Raw genomic sequence first — 22,058 nt, 5'->3', positions numbered from 1 at the left:
TGCTGCGATGAAAAACAAAATAAATATCGTGACAAAACCCAGCCGGCCCTGGGATGCCCCAGGGATGGAGCACCCGCTGGTGGTGCCTTCAGATGGGGAATGGAGGATCTTTTTTGGGGGGAGGGGGGGTAACCTGGCAGGGACGGGTGCCGGACCCGGTGCACGGCACAGCGCCTGCCCCCACGGTGCTGCCAAATTCCTTTATGCCAGCCCAAAACACCGCGGGGGGGGGGCAACCGGGGGGGGGTGGGGGGGTGTCTACCCAGCGGCGAGGCCAGGTCGGCGGCATGGCGGGGTGCCCAGAGCCAGCAGCATCCCTGCAGCATCCCAGGGCGGGGGGATGGCGAGGCGGGGGGCGGCGATGTCTCCATCCTCCCCCGGCTCTGCCTCCATCTGCCCCCGGGGTCGGCGGAGGGTCCCCCCGGGGGCTCGGGGAGGGGAGGTGGGGGGGGGAAGCGGCCGCCGCCCGCCCTCCGCAGCCCTTTGAACGGACCTATCGCTCCCGGCCCTGCCGCCGCCCGCCCCCGCCGCCGTGATGCAGCCCGGCTCCTCCTCTCCCCGCTCCGCAAGGGCTGGAAGCTCCCCTTAGCCTGGTTGCCCTTATTTAATTTCGAGTGTGATTTTGCTATTTTTAGCAGCTGGATCCCCTCCAGTAAGGCTGGGAGCTCGCTCCTTTTTTTTTTTCCCCCCCCTTCTCCCCCCCTTCTTCCCCCCCCCCCCTTTCCTATTTTTTTTTTTTCCTCGCTCCCTGCAAATGATTTTGACCCAGCTTCCTTCCTCCTGGAGCAATTTTTTTTTTTTTCCTCTCTCTCTCTTTATTATTTATATAAATAAGAGGGGGGCCTGGCTGAGCTGTGGATGCGTGTGTGAGTCGCAGCCTCTCTCTCTGCCTTCTCCTTTCAGATCCGCATTTGCGAGCAGCAGCAGCCGCCGGGAGGGGGGGGGTTTAATTCGCTTCACAACACAGACACGCCAGGAAAAAAAAAAAAAAAAGCAACCAAACCACCCCCCCCCAAAAAAAAAAAAACCCACCCCAAGCACCCAGCTCCGAGATCAAGCTGACTGTGAGTGCCGGCCTTCCTCTTTCCTTTCTGCTCCGGGGGGGTGCGGGGGAGGATGGGGGGTGCTGGGCTTGGGGGGGACCCCGGGGCTCTGCTCCCCCCCCGCATCCCCGCATGCTGTGCACGATCGCCCCCGGTTCGCTCTGGATTTGCAAAGACGCGTGTGTGCGTGCGGCGGGCCGGCTCTGCAATGCCTCGCTTTTATTATTCTTGTTATTAATTATTGTTATTAATAGGGTGATGCACCTGCCTGGGCCGTGGGGAGGGGTTGTGTGTGTGGGGGGGGGAACCGGGGGTCCCCGGTGCCGGCTGCTCCCGGCGCGGCGGGACTTTTCCTGCACTTACCGCGTTTCGGGGGATGCAAACGCCCCGCACCGCCCGGGGGGGGGCCCGCACGGCCGCGGGGTGCAGCCCCCCGGCACTGGCGGGGGGGTGTGTGTGTGTGCCCGGGCTCGCAGGGGTGCGTGGGGGCCGGTGTCGGGTGCGTGGGGGTCCGGGACCACGCATAGGGATGGCGCGGGGGGGGGGCGGACCGTGCAAGGTGCGTGGGAGCAGGACCGGTGCGTGGGGCCGGGGGGGTGCAAGGTGCGTGGGGCCAGGCCAAGCCCGGCTCAAGGTGTGGGGGGGGACACACACACAAGTGGGTGCAAAGTTGCAGTGCTGGGGCTCAGCCGCCCCCCGCCAAAGGACAGTGGCCACGCTGCGAGACCCTGGGGCCCCGCACCCCGGCGTGGGGGGGCTGTGAGGGGGGGTGATGCCACACAGGGCTGGCTCCACCCGGGGTTTTATTACACGCCCGCAGGACAGGGGCTTCACAAAGCGTGTGATGGTGCCCTTCCTGCCTCTTTTCTTTCTCCCCCACCTCCCTCCTTCCTTTCTTTTATCACTTCCTTTTATTATGCATGCCCAGGAAGGAAAGGGGGGTGGACTTTCCTTAATAGCAGGCCCGGGGGGGGCTTCAAAGCAGCCCCATGGAGGGTTTGTCCTAATGAGGAGCCGCGCACATCCCTTCCCAGCCCAGTTCCCTGCCGAACAGGCTCTTCAACTTCTGCTCCACTATTTCTTCCCCTCCTCCCTCTCCCGTCCTCCCTCTGCCAGGAGGTGCGGCCGGGATCCTTCTCCAGCTGCAATCAGGCTAGATTTCCTGGGCGTGAAGAGATTTTTATTTTTTTTTTTATTATTTTTTTTTAAGATCTAAGCCACCGCCTGTCTCCCCTCCTTCTCCTGGGCTGGTTTGTTTAATCTAAGAGTAGGTGGCAGGAGCGGGGGATTTATGGGGTTATTTGCAGGGAGCGGTGTAAAGCTAGCGCAGGCGGGTGGGGGAAGGCAGGAGCAGGCCCAGGGGCAAGCGAGGACCATCGCTTCGAGGGGCCAGGTTGCCTCTTTTGCAACCCAGCCCTCGCTTGTGCAAGAGATGGCTGCTGAGAATGGCCCAACTCATGTCGTGGAGCAGAGGGAGCCGATGGGGCTGGGGGACGAGAGTCCGGCAGCTCGCCATCCGTAGGGATGGAGAAGGGAGGATCTTTTCATCCCCCCAACTCCATCGATCGAGAGGCAGATGTGGCCTCCCCACCTCCAAACCTTGCAGAGATTTATCCCTCCCGGCCTCGGGGAGCCTGGCAGTCCCCTGCCCTCCTCTCCGGCTGGATCCTCCCTGCGCGGAAAGGTTTCTCCCTCAGCTGCTTCCTTCCCTCCATGGCAACACAGCTGCTCCATCCCTCCTATATGGCTTTGATGCTCTGGAGCGGCTTCCCGCACTGTGCCTGGCACCGTCCCGGGGGCTTGGGGTGGTCCCCTGGGGCCACCATGCAGGGGAGCATCACACCGAGCCGGGGCTGCTCTGGGGCCGGGTGCTGGCTGGGAGGGTGCTGGGGTGGGAGAGAGGAGCATCCCCCATCTCCCACCCAGGCATCCTCCTCCTCATCCCCCTCTGTCCCAGCAGGGCATGGAGCCCTCGGTCCCCCGGGGTGGTTTCAGCGCTGGAGCCCTTGGGGAGAGCTTGGAGGCGGTGGGGGGACGGGTGGGATGTGCACGTACTTTCCCCAGCACCGACAACTTTGCGGCGGCAGGCTGTGGTCGGGGGGCCATAGCCGGTGGCATCCCCCCAGCGGGGAGGGTCCCCTCAGCATCCCTGGCCGGAGCCGCTGCCTGGGGCCCGTGTCCGTCCCCAGCGGGGTGGAGGAGAGCGCGGCAGGGTGGGGGCCATACTGGGCCCATCTGTTCCCAGCTACGGCAGAGGGTACGGCACAGCTCGGAGGCTGCCTTTCCTCCAACAAAGATTAACTTAAAAAAAGACAAACCCCTCTCAGCCCCCAGTCAGCCGGCCGGTGTTTTACTTTCCTAAACCTAAACCATACTTTTTTTTATCTAAGAGACTCCTTGAAGGGCTCTGGGATGCTGTGAGTAATATTTTCAGGGTGTTTACACGACAGCATGGTTTCTGTCTCCCAAAAAAAAAAAAAAAAAAAAGAATCTGAGGGTGGTTTTTGTTGTTGTTGTTTTGCACTCGTGAGTCACTTCCAGGGGGGAGCGGGAGCTGACGCCTGTTTTTTAAAAAGCCTCGAAGGTCTGAGCACGGCTCCTTGCACCGCGTGTCTCGCCCGTCCCCGCTCCGATGAGTCTCAGCATCCCCTGGGGGGGGGGCAGCACCCCGGCTGCCCCCCGCAGCCCTGCTCTCCCCGGTAGCACTGACCCGGCTGCTCTAACACCATCCAAATTGAAACCAGTTGCTCAAAACTAAGTGTTATTAACCCTGTAGGCAGAGGTAGGCAGAGTCTCTCCTTTGCCCGCAGACCGGCCACACAACCTTGTACCTGCCGGAGAAGCCGGGCCAGGGGGGCTGCCGTGCTCCGGAGATGTGGGTCAGACCCAGGGATGGGTGCAGGGACCGTCCCCAGAGGGAGAGGTGGCCCGGGGGGGGGTTGCAGCACCCGTCCCAGAGCCACGCGGTGATTTTCTAGCCAAGTCTCCCAGGCAGCTCCAAACCCCGTCTTTACGGGCGGCGAGACCGGGACGCTGCTCTCACGGCCCTGTTTCTGCTGGGAAATGTCACATCACCGACGAGGGGAGCAGGCGCCCTGCGCTCGGGGCCACCACTAAGCGCTGGGGCTGTGGTGGCAATCCTGCACCCTTCCAGCCTGGAGCCCATCCTCCTGGCTCCTGGGCTGGGAGCTGGGTGTGGAACCAGCACCACGGGTCTGGAAAAGCAGGTTTTCCCTATGCCCCTGGGGAAGCATCAAGGTGGAGAGGGGAAAATGGAGCCTTTTCCTCTGTGGGATTTCCCCACGAGCAAGGAGAGCCATCCAAGCCCTGTGGGACATGCACAGGGGAGGGGACAGCCCAGCATCCCTAGGACAAGGGCCAGGCTGTGCCTGTCCCTAAACCCAGCCGGGGTGGCAGGAGCAGGGTGAGGGGTGCAGCATCCCGTCTGGGGTGCAGCGGTGCTGGGTGTCGAGGTGGGGTGGGGGGAGACCCCGTGGGGATGCCCAGAGGCCCCCGGTGCCTTGCCACCGCTTGTCCTGTTCCAACTTGCCGGCGCCGGCAGCGTGTCTGGGATTTCAAGGACTCCAGATTAAATCTGGAGCCGCTCCCCTCCTTTTGGGGAAAGGGGACGGGCTCTGCGGGAAGGGGTGGCCAAGCTGCTGCTCCCCAAATGCCTGCTGGGGACCTCAGGAGCTGCCTTACCACCGGGACACTGGCTAATTCAGCGGTGTGTCTGTGCCGTGGGTTTGTCCGGTTCGTTTTGCTCCCTCGGGAGAGACGCAGCTGCAAACCCACCCTGGGAGGGGAAGGCAGGGAGTGGGGACGGGTGAGATCATAGAATCACAGAATGGTTGGGGTTGGAAGGGACCTTAAAGCCCAGCCAGTGCCACCCCCTGCCCTGGGCAGGGACACCTCCCACCAGCCCAGGTTGCTCCAAGCCCCGTCCAACCTGGCCTTGAACCCCTCCAGGGATGGGGCAGCCACAGCTTCTCTGGGCAACCTAAATGAGCACCCAGAGCCTCTCCCAGCCGGGACAGGAGCAGCAGCCGCCACATGGGGCTGGTCATTAGTGCCACGAGAGCAGGGAGTGACACCGGGGTCCCGCTGCCAGGGTCTGGCCCCATCACTGCCACCACGTTGCTCCATCCCCGTGTGTCGGCGCTGGCCTGGGCTCGTTGCATCAGGGCTCGTTGCATCAGGGGCGGGAGGGAGCCAAAGGTCTGTTTGCAGGAGGGACGGGGGTGCAGCAAGGGCGGTTGTGCAGATCCCGGCTTTGCAGCAGCAGCGGGAGCAGGGTCACACCTGACCAACGTGCTCCGCATTTCTGGGGCAGAAAATCCCTGCACCCCACAGTGTGGTGCTGCCGAATGGGCTTTGGGGTTAAAAAACAGAAGCGGGAGTCTCTTCTAGGCATAACTCTTAGTGATGCTTTTGGTTTCTCCCCCGTGGGCCCTGCCAGCCCCGGCAGTGCCCTGGGTGCGGGCTGGTCCCCGCTCTGGGCGGGGAGAGGAGCAGGATATGGGCAAACCTCTGGGAAGGGCTGGAGTAAGGCAGAAGCTGCTCATTTCAGCTGAATTTTAATTCTAAGAGGCATTCTTAAAGGGGGGACCCTGGTCCTTGTCACCTCCTGTCTGTGCTGATACCCCACCGGCCACCCCCATCCCCACAGAGGGGCTGGGCAGCAGCTGGGGGAGCTGAGCATCCTTACCTGGGGGGGGCTGAGCATCCTTACCTGGGGGGGAGCGGGCAGAGCCACAGTCCGGCTGACCCCACGGGAGGCTCCAGTGGCTCCCCATGTCCCTCGCAGCCCCAGGAGTCACTTGGCGTGGCCCTCAGCACCCACTTGTCCCAGAGCAAGGGCTGGGGGGGAGAGGGGCTGGCTGGCATGGCGAGCCATCACTGACCAACTTTCCTCCCCTTCCCGCTCCTCCTCACTGCCGATGGAAGGACAATGAGCGAATCCGGCGCCAAATCCAGCCAGCCCCTGGCCTCCAAGGGGGAGAAGGACGTGTCGGAGAAGAGGGGCCGGGGGCGGCCCAGGAAGAAGCCGCAGGTACGTGGGGTCCCCCGGGAGGGTGAGAGAGCCCCCCAGCACCCCACTGGGCAGCTCTGCACACCCCCAGGCCATGGGGCAGCAAGAAACCCCCCCCGACTTGCACCCCAGCAGCATCCCCCGGGCAGGGATGGGGATGCCCAGGGTGCAGCCCCCATTACCCCGCTTCAGGCAGCACCTCCCGGGTGCAGCAAATCCCTCCTGGGGGGCTTCAGAGCCCCCCCAAGCCCTGCAACACCCCAGAGCTCCTCCTCACCCAGGGAAGGGCTGGGGGCCTCCCCTTGCTCCTCCCCAGGCTGCAGCTGAACCTGCCTTTGCAGACGGGCTAATTAAAGCCCCATTAGGAAAAGCTGCTCAGAGGGATAAGATGCTGCTGGAGCCTTTATGGTGCCAAGCCCCCCCTTTAACACACACATACACACCCCCGGGGGTGGAGGTGGGGGTTTGTGCGCATCATTTTCCTGCAGAAAAGGCGATTTGCTGCTTCCCCGACACTTTGCCGGGCAGCGGCACCGGCAGCGAGCCGGGTTCGGGGCTGAGACACCGGCGGGGACCATCCGGCTAAGCCAGGCGATTAATGCCGGTGCGGGACGGGTCACGTACGCACCCGGCTGAAAGACGTGCAGGAGCCTGTGCCTGGCACCCGACCGCCGATCCCAGTGCAACCAGTGCTCCCAGTATCACGTCCAAGAGCATCCCTGCCCCAGCAGGGTCCGTTGGGGGGGATGGGGCTGCCATCCCGCAGCATCCCAGGGTGCGCTTGCTGCACTGGGAGCCGCGCCAGGCACGCATCCCTCCCTGGAGACCCCCAATCTGCAGTGACCCCCCCTCTCTGCTCTCCCTCCAGCAGGAGCCCAGCGAGGCCCCGACACCCAAGAGACCCCGCGGACGGCCGAAGGGCAGTAAAAACAAGGCCACCCCGAAAGGCAGGGTAGGTGGCTGGGGATGGGGGCTGCTCCGTGTGCTGGGACGACAGGTCCATTTGGAGCTCAATTATAGACAATTTAGGGCAGATCTACCCCTGGGAGGGAGGGGTTCTTGGCGCTGGCCCCCGGGAAGGTGGGGAGGGAGCCAGGGACGGCGTGTGTCAGCCTGCGGACACCCCGCGATAAACCTGTTTGCAAAGGAGACGACTCACATCCCGCGCCCGCCACCTGAGTCACGGGGCCGCGGCCGTTCCGGTGCTGGGGGGGGGGGGGGGCTGGGGGGGGGTGGCCTGGCTGTGGCCCCAGGGCCACCTGGGTGCAGCAGCCCGGGAGATGCCACTGGGGTGATGAATTTGGCAGTCGTGGGTGGGAGGAAGGGGAATGCCGTCTGCCCCCCGCCGGCAGCGTCACGGGGACAAGCGGATGGAGACAACCTGACTAAAGTGTCTTTTTTTTTTTTTTTTTTTTTTTGTCTCAGAAAGCTGCAGTCACACCAGGGAGAAAACCTCGAGGCCGACCCAAAAAATCGGTGAGTGGGCTTTTCCCTTCCCCCTCCATCCTGGCAGGGTGCTGGGCACTGGCTGTCCCCAGGAGTCGGGGAGAGATGCTGCCGGGCTGGAGGAGAGCAGAGCAGTGAGCAGAAAAGGGACACGGCGTGGCACAGGACAGGCTCCAAACCTGGCCATGCCGATGCTGGGAGGGGAGGGGGGGGGCGCTGAGCCATCCCAGCTCCCCCATGTCCCCACGGCCCCAGAGCGGTGCGCAGGAGGCGGCTGGTCCTGCCTGCGTGACATGCTGGCACACGCCTGCCCGGGCGCCCGCTGCGTCACCAGCGTGGCATTCCTGCAGCCCAGGTGCGCAGCAGCCCCCCCCCCGTGGTGCACTACAGCCCCCCCTCCCCCCGTGCGCTACAGCCACCCTCTTGTGCTTTCCCTCCTCCATTTCACTTCTCTCCCCTTTTCCCCCCGCGGTTCGCAGCCCTACGGGAGCTGCCGGGCACCCACGAGCATCACCCGGCTGGGAGCAAGTTTCACCTCCCTCCCGGTGTGCCCATCCTGCTGCCCCCAGCCACGTCCCTGTACCCAGGAGATGCCACCAGGCACCGGGACACAGGAGCCACCCACGGGCACCCCTCAGGGTGCAGCTGCTCTGCCCCATGTGGGGTTTTGCCCCTTGAATTCCTTGTGGAGAGCAAGAGGCTGAGGGCTGCAAACCAGGGGGTGCCATCCCAGGGGTCTCCCGCACCAGCGTCACACCCCAGGGGCTGTTTTGGGGACGCCAGGGCAGGCAGCCGGTTCGGGAGGGTGGGACCAAGCCCATCCCATGGTGACGGGGCCACGCCAGGGACACCGTGTCCCGCTTTGGCAGCCGCCGGCTGCGGTGGCTTTTTTATGAATGGAGCAGGAGGAAGCGGGGGCCGGCGCTGACTCACGCTCACACTCAGCCCTGACTCACCGCCGCGTGCGGGGCCGCCATGCTCACGGCCACCCGCCCCACGTGCGGTGCCGGACACGGACACCCGGTCAGACACGGACACCCGATCCTGCCACCACCAGCACCCCCCTGGTGGCAACCGGGGACACAGCAGTGGCGCTGGGGACCGCAGTGTCGCACTCGCTACGAGCCCAGCCGGGGATTTTCTTACCTGGGATTTAGCCCATAACGGTTAAACCCGGTTAAATTTAGAGTCCCCCAATCCAGGAAGGTGCTGGTGCCTCAGTTTCCCCCTCTTGGCACAAAGGGCGTGATGTGCCTGCTCAGCCTTTCACCCAGGGAGGGAGGGGGGTGTCCGCACCCCCCGGCATCCCCCCCCCGACCCCGCTCCCTTGCCTCGCAGCAGCAGGACGAGGAAGAGGTGAACATTTCCCAGGAGTCATCCGAGGAGGAGCAGTGAAACCTCCCGAACCGGCGCTACCTCATCGCCCGACGGTCCCCGCGTCCTCGGCGGCCGGGGGAGAGGGACGGGGAGAGACCCACCGCGCCGCCCTGGCTTTTTCCTCCTCCCTCCTCCGCTCCTTCCTCACCCTCAGACCACGGCAGCACTGGAAAATGGCCCAACCTGGGCGGCCCCCGCAGCCCCCCAACCTGGGGGGGCACCCACCCCGGCTCCCCCCTCTCCCCAGCGCTGGGTTTCGGGGCAGCCCCACTGGCAAAGGGGGTGCCCGGCAGAGAGCCGGGGCTGGGACCCCCTCGCCTTTGCTGTCCCCCCACAACGCAATGATCTCACCCATCCAAAGTGGGGGCCGGCTGCACCCCCCCCCGCCCCCCAACACCGGGCTTTGCCTCTGCAGGGAAGGGACCTGGGCGGGGGGGGGGTGTCAGCAAAGGTGAGACCCCCCCCAAATGCATTAGACCTTTGCTCTGCCCTGCTGCTACCCCGGGCAAAGCCCCCTGTGCCCCCCCCCAGTCCTGGGGACTGCGCTGTGTGTGGGAGAGCGGCTCCCGCAGCGACGCCGGGGCTCGGTGCCCGTCCCCAGGGGTGCCCGTCCCCGGGGACGCCCAAGCGGGGCCGGCTCGGAGCAGCCCTTTCCTCATAGGTTCTGGAATATATATATATATATAATTTTTTTTTTTAGTACTATTTTTTTTTTCCTTTCATTCACAACTACCTCTGGATATTTAAGTTCCACTCTCTGAACTCACAGACGTGCTGCTGCTGTGCCGGCTGCCGGGGGCATCGTTGGCTCGGTGTTTCCTTTTTCGGGGTGTCGCTGGGGGCTGTGGGGTATTTTTTTTCCCTCCCCTTTTTTGGGCTCTTTTTTTTTTTTTTTTTTTTTTTTTTAAAAAAAAAAAAAAAAAGAAAAAACAAATCATTATTTTGAGGTCTAGGTTACTCTGCTGCTCCAAGGGATAGAGGCTGGCAGGGTGGTGGGGTGGGGGGACCGTGGGATGCTGCTCCCCCCATCCCGCCGCTCCCCGCTCGACGGCTGCAGCGGGACCGGAGGTCGGTGCCGGGCGGCCCCGACGGGAGAAAAACTGGGGTTTGGTTTGGGTTTGGGTTTTTTTTTTGGTTTTTTTTTTTTTTGGTCCACTGTTAACGACCTTTTGGTTTCCTATTTGCAGTTACTTGAATAAAACATTTTATGGATGTTTGATGCCTCTGCCCCGGCCTCTGGCGGGGGTCCAGCCCCCCGGCAGCGTGGTGGGAGCAGGTTTGCTGGGATCCAGCCAGTGGGAGCAGGTTTTTCTCCGCACAGGGCACGGAGCGGGAACCTTCTCCGCGGGTTCATCCGTGCTGGCGCCAGCCATCCTCCGCAGGGACGGACGGGACGGGAGCTGCCGATGGAAAAAGAAAGAGGCAAAACCCCGCCGCCCCCCACCAAAATCCCTTCCTTGGCATCTTTTTATCACCAAACCGAGTCCAGACGATGCCAAGGCAGGAGCACGAGATAACATTCCCCCGACATCAGGGTGTCCCATGGTCCAACGGCGCTTGTGCTGCTGAAAACCCTCCCTGCCCGACGCCGGAGGCTCTTGACCGAATGCAGAGAAATCGGTTTATTGGCTCCTGCACACGCTGTGCTGCTCCTCTGCGTCCTGCCCTCCGCGCCCGGCAAAGCCCCGCAGCCCGGCTGCTCCCCGCCAGGGTGCCAGCCCCGGCCGTCCCGTCCCGCTCGGTGCATTTTAAGGGGCTGGCAAAAGCAAAAAAAAAAAAAAACAAAAAAAAAAAAACCAAAGGCAAAAATAGGCGCCGAGGTGGGAGATAACCCGTTATCGTCAGTGCTCACGGGGTGGGATCGCTGCCGGGCAGTGGCCGCCGGCGTCGCCATGCTGCTGCGGGCGCATCCTGCCCTTCCCGGCAGGCAAAGGCGGCAGCGCCGGTGCTGACCCCGTCCTCCCCTCCCTCCTGCGGGCAGGATTCGGTCCCGGCTCTGCAGGCGGCATCAGGCCTTCCAGTCCCTGCGGGGGGAGCGGTGGGACGAGGGTCCCCCCCAGCCGGGCACCACCTGCAAAAGAGCGTGCCCTCAGCATGGCGGGCGGCCCCAGCCCAGACCCCCACCAGTGCTGAGTTGGGGGGGGGGCACAGTGACTTCGAATGGTGTCAGTGCGGGTGGAGAAGCCCCAGGGCTCGCAGGCGCAGCCCAACCCTCCCAAAAACCTTTGGATTATACCCAAACCCCCGCCCAGCTCCCCGAGCCCGCAGGCTGGCACTGGGGGTTTCCCACCCAGGCTCCGCACCCCAACTCCGCTCCCCGACTCGGTGCCGCTTAATACTAATTTTTCCACGCAAAAAAATAGGTAAACGGCAATTCCCGGCGGCGCTGTGGATGGCTGGTGAGGGACTCACCCGTACCCAGCCCAGAAACCAAGCCCCCGTCCCCAAAAAGGCAGCGTCGCACCCACCCGGGCGTCCTCCGCCTCCACCAGCAGCTCCTGCTCCGACTCCTGCAGCTCCTCGGCCGGGTCGTAGCTGTACATGGGCAGCAGCCGGTGCCGCAGGCGGTCAAACCTGGCAGGGGGAGGGCGGCTGAGCGGTCACCGGTCCCAGGCGCCCCCCCTCCAAACCCCACATCCCCCCGCCACGCTCACCTCCGCTTCTTCTGGATGTACATCACCTGCGAGGAGAGCAGGGGAAGGCGTCAACGAGGGGGTTTCGGATGGTGTTTGGCCCCCCGACCTCCCCACCCAACCACTCACCGCGGCCAGGAGGGCGCCGAGGAGGGTGAGGAGGAGGAAGGGTCCCAGGACGTAGCCCACCAGCGAGTCGCCCGCCGCCCCCGGCGCCGTGGGGGCCGTGGCGTTGCTCATGGCCCAGCGCCGGCTCCTCTCTGCATGGGGACGCGAGTGTCCGGCCCCGCCGGACGGGGACGTCTGCGAACCCACAACCCCCCCTGGGAATAATCCAACTTCCCGGTAATGACCCACCATCCCGGTAATAACCTACCACCCCAGGAATAACCCAACTAGCCAGGAATAACCTACCACCCTGCGAATAACCCGCGAATAACCCACCGACCCGGGAATAACCCCCCATCCTGGAAATAACCCAACTATCCGGGAATAACCCACTGACCAGGGAATACTCGAACTACCCGGTAAGAACCCACCGCCCCACAAATAACCCAACTACCCGGGAATAACACCCCATCCTGGGAATAACCCAACTACGCGGGAATAACACACCATCCTGGGAATAACCCACCGCCCTGGGAATAACCCAACTACCTGGGAATACTCAAACTACCCAGTAAGATCCAAATATCCCCACAAATATCCCAACTACATGGGAATAACCCACCAACCCGGTAGTAACCCATTGCCCCAGGAATAACCCACCGCCCCAGGAATAATCCACTGACCAGGGAATAACCCGCCGGCCAGGGAACACTCAAACCACCCAGTAAGAACCCACCGCCCCACACATCCCGGGAATAACCCACCAGCCCAGGAATACTCAAACTACCTGGTGAGAACCCCCCGCCCTGGGAATAACCCAACTGCCTGGGAATAACACAACATCGTCCCGGGAATAACCCACCGCCCCAGGAACAACCCAACTACCTGGGTAACGACCCACCACCCCGGTAACAGAACCCACGGCCCCGGGAATAATTCCCTCAGGAATAACCACCCCGCCCCCCGGTACCGACCCCCGGGGCCGGGCAGGAACGGCGGGGGGAGCCCCCATCCCCGCAGCCCGGCCGGGACGCTGCTCCTCGGGACACGAGCATCCCCGCACCGCCCGGGGAGCCCCACTCGGGGCCGCGGGCGGCCGGTTCGGGTTGGGGGGGATCATCCCGCACACATTCCCCCCCCGCCCCCCCCGCCCCGGAAATTTGGGTTCGGGGGGACTCCGCCTCCGCGAGGAGCAGGACCGGGGGGGACCGGCGGCGCCCCCGCACCAGGCTCTGTCCCCCCGCTGCATCCCCCGCCCCGTGCCCCATTTCTCCTCCCCCCCCCCGCAAACACCCCCATTGACCCCCTCTCGGCCCCCCCGCCCCCGCCCCGCGCATCCCCGCGCGCGGCCCCGCCCCGCCCCACCTGCGCGCGCCGCGCAGCGCCCGCACCCGGAACCCGCGCGGCGGCGCGTGACGGGCGGGGCGGGGCTTCGGGGGGAGGGTCTTCGCGGGGGCGGGGCTTGGGGGCGGTGGCGGCGCGGGGCCGGCAGGGGGCAGCAGAGACCGGGCGGGGGGGGCGGGGGGGGGAGGTCGGGAGGAGGACGGGGAAAAGGGGGGGGAGAGAAAAAAGGGGAAAGGAAAGGGGAAAGAAAAATGGGAAAATGAAAAATAGGGGAAGGGGAAAAGGAAAAAACCGTGAAAAACAGGTAAAAAGAAAGGAAAGGACGCGGGGGGGGCGCAGGGAGGGGTGGAGGGAGGGGGTGGATGGACAGACAGAGGGATGGAGGGAGGGATGGGGGGACAGAGGGGCACGGCCAGACAGGGGGTGCACAACGGGATGTGGCTGGGCAAAGGGACAGAGGGAGGGAGGGACGGGTGGGTGGACGGACGGACAATGGATGGAGGGATGGATGGATGGATGGACGGATGGACAAACGGATGGATGGACGGACAGGCGGACAGATGAACAGATGGATGGATGGATGGATGGACGGGCAGATGGATGGGTGCACAGGGTGGGTTGGTGTGTCCTTGCACCATTAGTTGGGTGGACGGATGGATGGATGGATGGATGGATGGATGGATGGATGGATGGATGGTCGGACAGAGGGACGGATGGACAGAGGGATGGGTGGACAGAGGGTGAGACGCCAGACCCACGGGGTCCAGGGTCCCTGCGGGTGCAGGCACAGAGTCTGGCCGGGCAAGGCCGCCCGTGGCGGGGGCTGCCGTGGGTCCCCTCCCTGGCTCATGCTGCAGCTGATCCCCCTGGGGACCCAGACCCACAGGGACCCGGGAGCCCGGGCAGGGGCTGTCACGGCGGTGCCACCCACGTTGGAGCCCGGGGTGGTGGCAGTGGCCCAGCGCTGATCCCGGCCTCGGGGCTAATCCGCTTTGCCCGCGCAGGGACCAGATGGCCCCGCTAAGTGGGTCAGGCAGGAGTGGGTGACACTGGGGAGCAAGGAGCCCCATTTTGCTTCCTGGTACCTAAAAAAATTAATAATCAAGTGAAATGAGGTAGAAGAGGGGAGCCTGGAGGTGACAGAGCTGGGGACACACAGTCCCCAGTGCCCGGGCTGGTAGCGGGACGGGGCTCGGTGCCACCATGGAGCATCTTGTGCTGGTGGGGTGGCAGCGGTGGGGAAAAGCAGCTCCTGCTCTGCAGCCCCCGGGATGAACCTGCCCAGCAAGAGGCCAACCAGCAGCACAGCCGGGGTCTCCTCCTGCCCTCACCCCCTGCCAGCCCACGCCAGGCGATTTTCGCCTCCTGGTCCCTGTGCCAGCCCAGGGCCGGGGCTCAGGGACGCTGCTGATGCAGCAGGGCCGTGGGGACGCAGGAGCAGAGGTGCCCTCAGCCAGGCACGGTGTGGAGCAGGGGATGCCGGAGCTCCTCACAGAGGATGGCAAGGGATCAGGGGGTGCTTGTCCCCATGCAAGGGGTACTCCGCAGCCCACCAGCCGTGCTGAGAGCACCTGATGCTGCTGTCCCCACTGTTCCATTGTCCCCAGTGGTCCCACTGGCCCTGGCAGCCCTGCTGTCCCCAGCATCCTCACTGACCCTGCTGTCCCCAGTGGCCTCACGTGTCCCATTGTCCCTGCAGACCCTACCTGGCCCATACGCCCTTCCCAAACCACAAACCCATTCCCACATGGAGCCGGGGAACATCCCCTCCATCCCAGTGTCCGTCTTACGATGGGATCCGGGGCTTTGGGAGCAACAGGGGAGGCAGATCCTGGGGATCAGCGTCAGTGACAGGGGTCTGGGGGAGCCCCGCAGCCTGAGCAGGGCATCACCCCTGTGCGAGCAGCAGCAGCTCCTCCTGGCCGCCCATCCTTATCCTTTCCTTCATGCCCAAAGGGGCCAGGATCCGGCCAGCACCAATGGGGGAAACACACAGTGGTGCTGGACCCCTCAGAGTCCCCCCATTGCTGGGGCAGGAGCCGGCCAAGGCGGCAGGAGCACATCCACGCCGCGTGGCTTCCCTCGCTGCTGCTGCCCATCCTCTCCCAGCCTGGCGCTGCCGTGCTGCAGCTAAAAATAAATCCAGCAATTTCTAGGAAAGTTCCTTGGAGAGAGCGAGAGAGCGAGCGGGAGCGTGCTGGGTCCCAGGGGAAGCAGTGGGCCCTGGGAGCAGACCAGGGGGGTCACCGAGCCCCCCTGCATGGCTGGAGGCAGCCCTCGGCACTTGCAGCATCCCCCAAATCCCAGGTGAATTCTTTTCCCCATTCACCGTTGCCCAGAGCATCTGGATGGGGAGACAGGAGCGGAGGCCGGGGCAGGGCAAGGGCTGCTCATCCCTAGGGAAATCTCTTACTGCCAGGGAGGGGGAAGAATGCCGGGGGGCTGACGGCAGCATCGTCACCAGTCCCAGGACATGGCACCTTTGTGACCAGGGTGGGAGGGGGGTCAGACAGGGGGGCAAATTTTTGGCAGGCAAAGAGAGCTGGAATAGCGATACGGGGTATTGCTGCTCCAAACCCGCCTGTGAGAGACATCGGCCCCCTCCTCGCTGCTGCTCGGCCCCCAGCAGATAATTGGGGACAGCTTTGCTGAGCCACTAAGCTCCCATTTAAGCAGCTAAGCGCGAGTAGCTGGATTTCCAGCCAGCGCATCCCTCCGGCTGCTCACCCGGCCAGGAATACCGAGAGCCGGGGGAAGCACTGAACGCCCGCCCGTGCTGGGGCACAACCTGCTCCGGTTCTGCCTCGCAGCACCCAAACACGTTCACTCTACCGTGAGCAGAGATTTTCACCCTCGGCTCGGCACCGTGACCGCGAGGATGCTGTGCACGAGCCGGCGCGTCTCCCCTCATTGCAGTAACGCGATGCAGGAGGAGCCCGGTTGCATTCGCATCCCAAAGGGAATTTTCAAAGCAGGGTGGGGGTGAGAGATGGATCTCCAAACCAGGACATATTCGCTTTGCAGATAAACGTGAGAGCTCCCGCGGCTGGATTTACGGCCCTGCTGCTGTGCCATCGGGCTGCACGTCAGTGGACGTTGCCCAGAATTTAATTTCACATCCCCAAAGAAGGAGAAACCCCCACCCCGGCCGAGCCAGGGCCAGAGCAGAGCCCTGCGGGTCAGGTGAAGTCAGTTCACTCTTCCCGAGCCCCAAGGCAAATCTGCTGCACCGCAGCATCAGCAGAGCCCAGCCCCTAAGCTGGGGAGAAACGGGGGTGTTTGGGGTAAGGGACAGTCCCGAGGGGCTGCACTGGGCACCCGTGGGGACAGGAGCTGCCCCTGGCACACGGAGATCCCCCCGCAGCCAGGCACGGCCCATGGCAGAAGGACCGCGCTCGCTGGAGCGTGTGGAGGTTGAGGAAGGGGCTGAGCAGCCCCGTCCCACCAGCAGTGAGGACGGGGGACCTGCCGAAGGCTCTGCCGTGACCAGTCCTGTCCGATCCCCGAGTGCGCCCTAGCACCGGTCCTGCATCCCCCACAATGGCCTCTGAGCATCTCCCACCGCTCGCCTTTCCCAGGTGGTCAGGGAAGGCACCAAGGAAGGTTTGGGATACCCTGAGCCGGACCATGGGTTTTGGGAAAGTGGTCAGACTTCACCAGGCCATGCTTTAGTAGAGCATTTGTGCACACACACGCGTTTGGAGCACAAACACAGCGGGTATTTGTAAGAACGGGGTCTGAAGGAGCTCATGTTATTTTTCCTTGACCTACGCTGGCATCTCCAAAGACATTTGTCGCCGTTTCCAGCCCTCGCTGCTCCTGTCACCAGGGCAGCAGCCACCCGCAGCCACCCGCAATGCGCTCTGCCGAGGGCTGTCACCACCACGTCACGGCGGGTGCCGGTGGCACCCAGCCTCTCCCACACCAGGGGCTATTTCCACCTGAAGGTCCCTCGGTGAGGACTTTGTGAAATAATTGTGAGCATCTTCAGAGCCAGGATGGCTTCTGCTCGACGAGGCTCTTGGTCAGGACCAGAAACATCTGCAGGAGGCTATGCCATGCCTTAAAATTCACCCCGGTTTTATTGCCGGGTGCTCTCCCCACTCAAACAAGCCCATCTCAACATCAGGCTGGTGGTGACATCCCTCTGAATTTTCCTTTCCAGACTGTGAATGTACCTCAAGCCGCTTCAGGGAGGGCTTTCTCCTCTGGTGACGCTTTATTGCCCAGTCCCCAAGTTCAGGTAACAGCGCCGGGAAGAAGAGAGACCACGCAGCAAGCAGAGCCCTGTGTGAAATACTGGCGTGTTTATTGGTTGGCACTAGATTACAGCCTACACTCTTGTCAAACTTGCACCCATGAATTTGGTTTTTTTTTAAATCTTTTAAAGACAGAGATGACCTCCCTCCTCCCGCACACCTCAAATCGAGGAACCACGTTGAGAAAGGAACCAGGCTGCCGTACATCAGCACAGCCGCACACCGACCCAACATCTGGCTCAAAAACACCCCCCGGACTCATCGCAGAAGAGGGACGGGGGCGTTGTAATGACACCAGAGCTGAGCGTGGAGCGGACAGGGAGCCCTCCAGTCTTTTTGGGGAACACTACGGTTGAAAAGATCCAAATTATGTAGGTATATGCTATAGCTGCCAGCCTAGACTAAGCAGGAACAGGAGAGCACCTGCATTATTCACAGGTCGCGCCAAGATCTGACCTTCAACGGAAACCAAACGTTGTTTTCTACTAATGCATCTGACTTTAAACAAATGTGTCGTAAGTAAGAACAAGTCCAAGTCAGTAAGAAAGAGAAAAAGCATCAGCCGAAATGCTAGATTTCCAAAGTGCCCTTGCAGTTGTAAAGTGGTTTTGCAAACCGTTTCAACTTAATGTATCATAAAAACCCCCACGTTAACTTTACCAGAAGATTAGAAACACAAAGCACTGGAGTGAGGAACAGAATTCTGCAGCCAGAAAAATAAACCAAAAGATTATGGGAATTACAAGTCCAAAACCACCTAGAATTCACGGAGAATTGAGTATTTAACTTACGATTCACTGAAAAATCACCCAAAGCCTTAGGCTTCTTTCAATTCTAATAAATTAGCCAGTTTGTTCTCTACACCAGTTTTTCCTCCTCCAAACTCTGACATTTCCATGCAAAAGCTGGGCAGCGGCAGCACAAGAGACATCCCAACCGACACCAGCAGGTCGCACAGGAGCAGGGAACCCCGGGAGATCACTCACCGCGCTCCGCTGCCATCGTCCTCCCCGGGCCTGGACACTCAATCGACTCTGAAAAGTATCCGCAAGGTTTAAAGCAAACCCCATTTTCCTTAGGGACTGCTCACGGCGGTGCTGCCAAGGAGGAGGGGTCGGTGCAGGTCAGTACCTGGCTGGGTATCAAAGTCTTCTCCTTGGTTGCGAGGGTGAGTTCGAACGTACCAGCTCAGACAGGACCAGAAGAGACGGCCAAAGCCCCGCGGCTCCGATCTTGGAGGTATCTCGGTGCGATAAGGAATGGAAAAGCCTAAGGCAGATGTGTTCATACCCACGGACACGCAGCTGGTGCCGATGGCGGGGGCGATGCGCCCTGGTTCTGCATCCCATCACCAGGCACATGCTCTGCCGGGCTCCAGGATCCTGCTCTCCGGCTCGGGGCGGGCTGGGGGGGGAGGGGGGAAAGCTGCCAGCGGGTCTCAGGTACAGAGAGTTCATGAAAAGACTGACCAGAAAATGCAAAGCGATCATTCCAGATCTTCTGATTTAATAAATAGAAAATAGGACATAACAGGACGTTCAGCAAACACTCTTGGACCTCCCAAGATTAAGGTGAGGCAATTCTAGAGCCAATTTCTCAAGTATAACTTCAAAATGCTCACTTTCCCACAAAAAAAAAAAAAAAAAGAAAAAAAAAACCCAGAAAAAAAACCCCTATCAACTAGCACCAAAAAGAGATTTTATAAATCTCCTAAATACGTCTTCAATCCAGTTAAGTGTTCTTTGTCACCCATCTACACCTCTCTCAATTATGTACAGAACTCATGACACTACACCCAGTAAAACACTACACGTATCTACACACCACCTTCCACCACTGACGCCGAGAGTCCTCTCTAGCCACATTAAATTCATTCTAACACGGAGAAAAGTGAGGAACATATACATATATCTGTATGTTACAGCCTCTAACGCCGAGACAGGGTGAGAGCAGACCAGGAGGAAGGTCACCTGCATCCCCGGGCTGTGCTGTAGCCACTAGATGATGCTGTCTTATTAAGCAGGGAGAAGAGAGCCAGGAGGGAAAACCCAGTCATTTAAAAGCAGGACTAGAGCAGGCGAGGAATTAACACAAAGTTATTGAGTATCTTTATAAGGTAAGAGCTCTTCGTGCCAACGAGCGTCTGCAACAACTTCATTTCTTGGTGCAAGTTCAGCTAAAGAGACCAACAGATTTCGATCCTCTCCCAAGAACTGGCACCAACCGATGCTTCTACTCCAGGAAAGTTAAATATTCAAACCTATCTTTCATAAACTCCCAAATCACCCCCGTTTCCTTGCACAGGTACAACCATTGCATCCGGCTGTCTGAAAAGCACAAACATATCCATTTGGGATAAAACTAGGTTTCTGAGAACGAGCAAGAAAATCTGAAGTTGACAGAACTGGGAGAGGGAAACATTCGCTCTGTGCAGCTCCAACTATTTGGCTCTTTTGGAGCAACCAGCACGTTGCAAAATGGTGAACGCATTTTCTGCACGGAAAAGCTGAGGCAGAGGCCCAAAGCCCGGGCGAGATCTGGGAAGGGAACTGAGGATTCCTGACATTCCCTACCCACATTTTTAGCCACTGAATACTTTGTGTCTGCACAAGGGAAAAAGCAACACTAGCAGATTCCGATCCCTTTTAATTTTTCAGTTTATAGAGTTTGCTTTAAGGCACGTTCAAGACCAGGCTGAATTAAACTGCCTTCTTGCTCCAGAGAAATCTGGGCCGTGCACACAACCTCCGTCTGCCGAGGAAAAAAGCTGATGTGAACGCTTAAATCGCAGCTCCCTTCCAGCCCCCAAAGCAGAGCTCTTACCTTCCTCCCCGGCAGCGAGCCCCGAGGCCACCAGCGGAGGAGACGCAGCAGGCTGGGTGGGTGGGTGCAGGAGCTCCAGAGCACAACCCCCCCCCAGGGTCGGGGCTCTGCTCCGTCCCCACCAGCACCACGCAGCGTTTTTATTTCGCAGCAGCCATTAGAGCCCACACCTGCCTTGCGAAGCTGGAACCAAAGCAACCTAAGAAGGAGCCACATCCCCAGAATGTTAAGGAAAAGGAAACAAATCCCAGCGGATGCATTTTTAAAAGCCACAGAGAGACACAGCAGGTGCATTCGCCTGTCCGTGCACCTTCCTCCGGCAAAGCGAGGCGAGAGATGTTATCTGAGGAGAGCCCTGGCCAGGCGCCCTTCACCTGTACATCTAATAGTTTCTTGTAGCGTAACATACACAGAACTCAGTTAAATCACAGCAGGTTTACTATCAAGAACCAACGGCCACTCCCAGGCATTTCTTCCATCTTACTGTACTGAACATGAGCAAGGGATGGGGGGAAGAAATAGCCAGATTTTAACAAGCCAGATATACTTTCCCCATCCGATCCACGCAGCAGCTTAAAAAAACTCATTATGAAATGCCCCTCTGTTAAAGCCCATGTTTTTATCCCCTTCTATTTTAATTACAATTACTGGCTAATAAGAGTTTTTCAGTAATACCGGTCTACGACGTCAGCTGTGTTTAACAGCATTAAACACAAACGAGCAAGCTGACCGCCAGCCACTTCCAAATTATCTTTTTGCTAAAGGTGATGCAACTGCCCCACTTATTGAACAGCCTCACTCCAACACCCTCTTCTTGACAGATGCACCTCAAGATATTTCAGCTGTAAAACCACTCAGAGACTACATGCCTTGTTCCGAGAGTTCAAAATCGTGCACAAGGAATATTTACCCCATCCAGCGCCCACAGCACAGCGGCCGGTGAGAGACCTGCCATCACGTCCTGCACCCTCCCAGCTGTCACTGCCTCCGAAAGAGTCCTAAAGAGTTTTGACAGTTCAAAGTCCGACGCATTTTCAATTAGAAAAAAACCCGTCATTTTTAGTTTGCTAAACTCAAAGGAATGTTTTGCCAAATGATACACCTGGTGAGGCAAATGCCAAACCCGCAGAGGGAAACGCCGAGCACTGGTACTTCTAAGAAGTCACCGCGGTTGCGAGCAAGGGTTTGCCGAGCTCTGCCAGAGCAGCTCTGGCCAACCCTAAAAGAACACAAAACAGCTCGGCCAGTGCTGGTAAGAAGGAAAAACACTGTGCAAAGATAAAGGAGGCACAAACCTCCCCTGGCTTGGTAACAACACCGAGTTTCTCTATCACCAGTAAACTACTGTCTAGAATTAAACAATCCATCTCTGTGAAGGAACCAAAAGACATCTTTGTGAAGCAACCGAAAGTACTCTTAACAGCACTGAATGCCCAGATTTCAGGGAGAACAGGAAAAAAACCTCTTCTTTCACTCTTCTCTAGGCATCTCCCAGGAACAGGCGTCACCTCCCCGGCCCGGCAGTGTCCCATCACACCCTCTCATAGCCAGGCACCAACACCAGCACGCACAGCTGCGCGGCACAGCTATTACACACTGCGGGAAAGCGTCACTGAATAGAAAACGATACGTATTACTTTAACTGAAAAAAGGTTCTTCCTTTTGAAATGTGCCTTTTGAAAAGCCTCAGCATGGGCAAAGTCAAATTTGAAACCCAAAACACCATCTTAGAGTAACCACTTCAAGCCAAAGGTGCCACTTGTTTTCTACCACACACGACTTCTAAGCTGACATGATCCAATGCATCAAAACCCCCCCTTCCACCATACCAAAACCTTATTTGAGAGAGACTTCCTAGAGCTCGACACGTTCGATTTCAGCTCCACTAAGTTTAATTACACCTGGCACTCCCCTGCAGAGGGATGGCCACCTGCCTCTTGAGCTTTACGCATCAGTTAAGATCCTCAGAAAGGTACGGGATCTGACAAACCCT

General features: G+C 60.2%; 2 protein-coding genes across 7 annotated transcripts; one reads left to right on the top strand and one right to left on the bottom strand.

Annotated features, from left to right (window-relative positions):
* The first annotated feature begins 535 nt into the window (after positions 1-535).
* Positions 536-9,569, top strand: HMGA1 (high mobility group AT-hook 1). Of its 4 annotated transcripts, XM_063356780.1 has the most exons (6): positions 536-652; positions 904-1,064; positions 5,991-6,096; positions 6,944-7,027; positions 7,501-7,551; positions 8,860-9,563. In XM_063356780.1, the coding sequence occupies exons 3-6, from the start codon at positions 5,995-5,997 to the stop codon at positions 8,914-8,916; spliced, it is 294 nt and encodes a 97-aa protein (XP_063212850.1). In that variant the 5' UTR covers positions 536-652; positions 904-1,064; positions 5,991-5,994; the 3' UTR covers positions 8,917-9,563. The 4 variants fall into 4 exon arrangements, with proteins under 4 accessions (XP_063212850.1, XP_063212853.1, XP_063212854.1 ...); XM_063356783.1 differs by lacking the exon at positions 536-652 and having other exon boundaries at positions 807-1,064; positions 8,863-9,569; XM_063356784.1 differs by lacking the exon at positions 536-652 and having other exon boundaries at positions 809-1,064; positions 6,947-7,027; positions 8,863-9,563.
* Positions 9,570-10,343: 774 nt separating this feature from the next.
* Positions 10,344-13,067, bottom strand: SMIM29 (small integral membrane protein 29). 3 transcript variants are annotated; one of them, XM_063356778.1, is made up of 5 exons: positions 13,005-13,067; positions 11,661-11,834; positions 11,553-11,578; positions 11,367-11,472; positions 10,344-10,969 (listed from the first exon to the last, which is right to left on the bottom strand). In XM_063356778.1, exons 2-5 carry the CDS (start codon positions 11,769-11,771, stop codon positions 10,907-10,909), a joined length of 306 nt encoding a protein of 101 aa, XP_063212848.1. In that variant the 5' UTR covers positions 11,772-11,834; positions 13,005-13,067; the 3' UTR covers positions 10,344-10,906. The 3 variants fall into 3 exon arrangements, with proteins under 3 accessions (XP_063212848.1, XP_063212849.1, XP_063212847.1); XM_063356779.1 differs by having other exon boundaries at positions 11,661-11,791; positions 13,005-13,055; XM_063356777.1 differs by lacking the exon at positions 13,005-13,067 and having other exon boundaries at positions 11,661-12,920.
* Positions 13,068-22,058: the final 8,991 nt, after the last annotated feature.

This window comes from Chroicocephalus ridibundus, chromosome 20 (genome assembly GCF_963924245.1).
Source record: "Chroicocephalus ridibundus chromosome 20, bChrRid1.1, whole genome shotgun sequence".
Taxonomy (NCBI): Eukaryota; Metazoa; Chordata; class Aves; order Charadriiformes; family Laridae; genus Chroicocephalus; species Chroicocephalus ridibundus.
The sequence above is the reverse complement of the archived record's forward strand: the minus strand, read 5'-3'. Positions and strand labels throughout refer to the sequence as shown.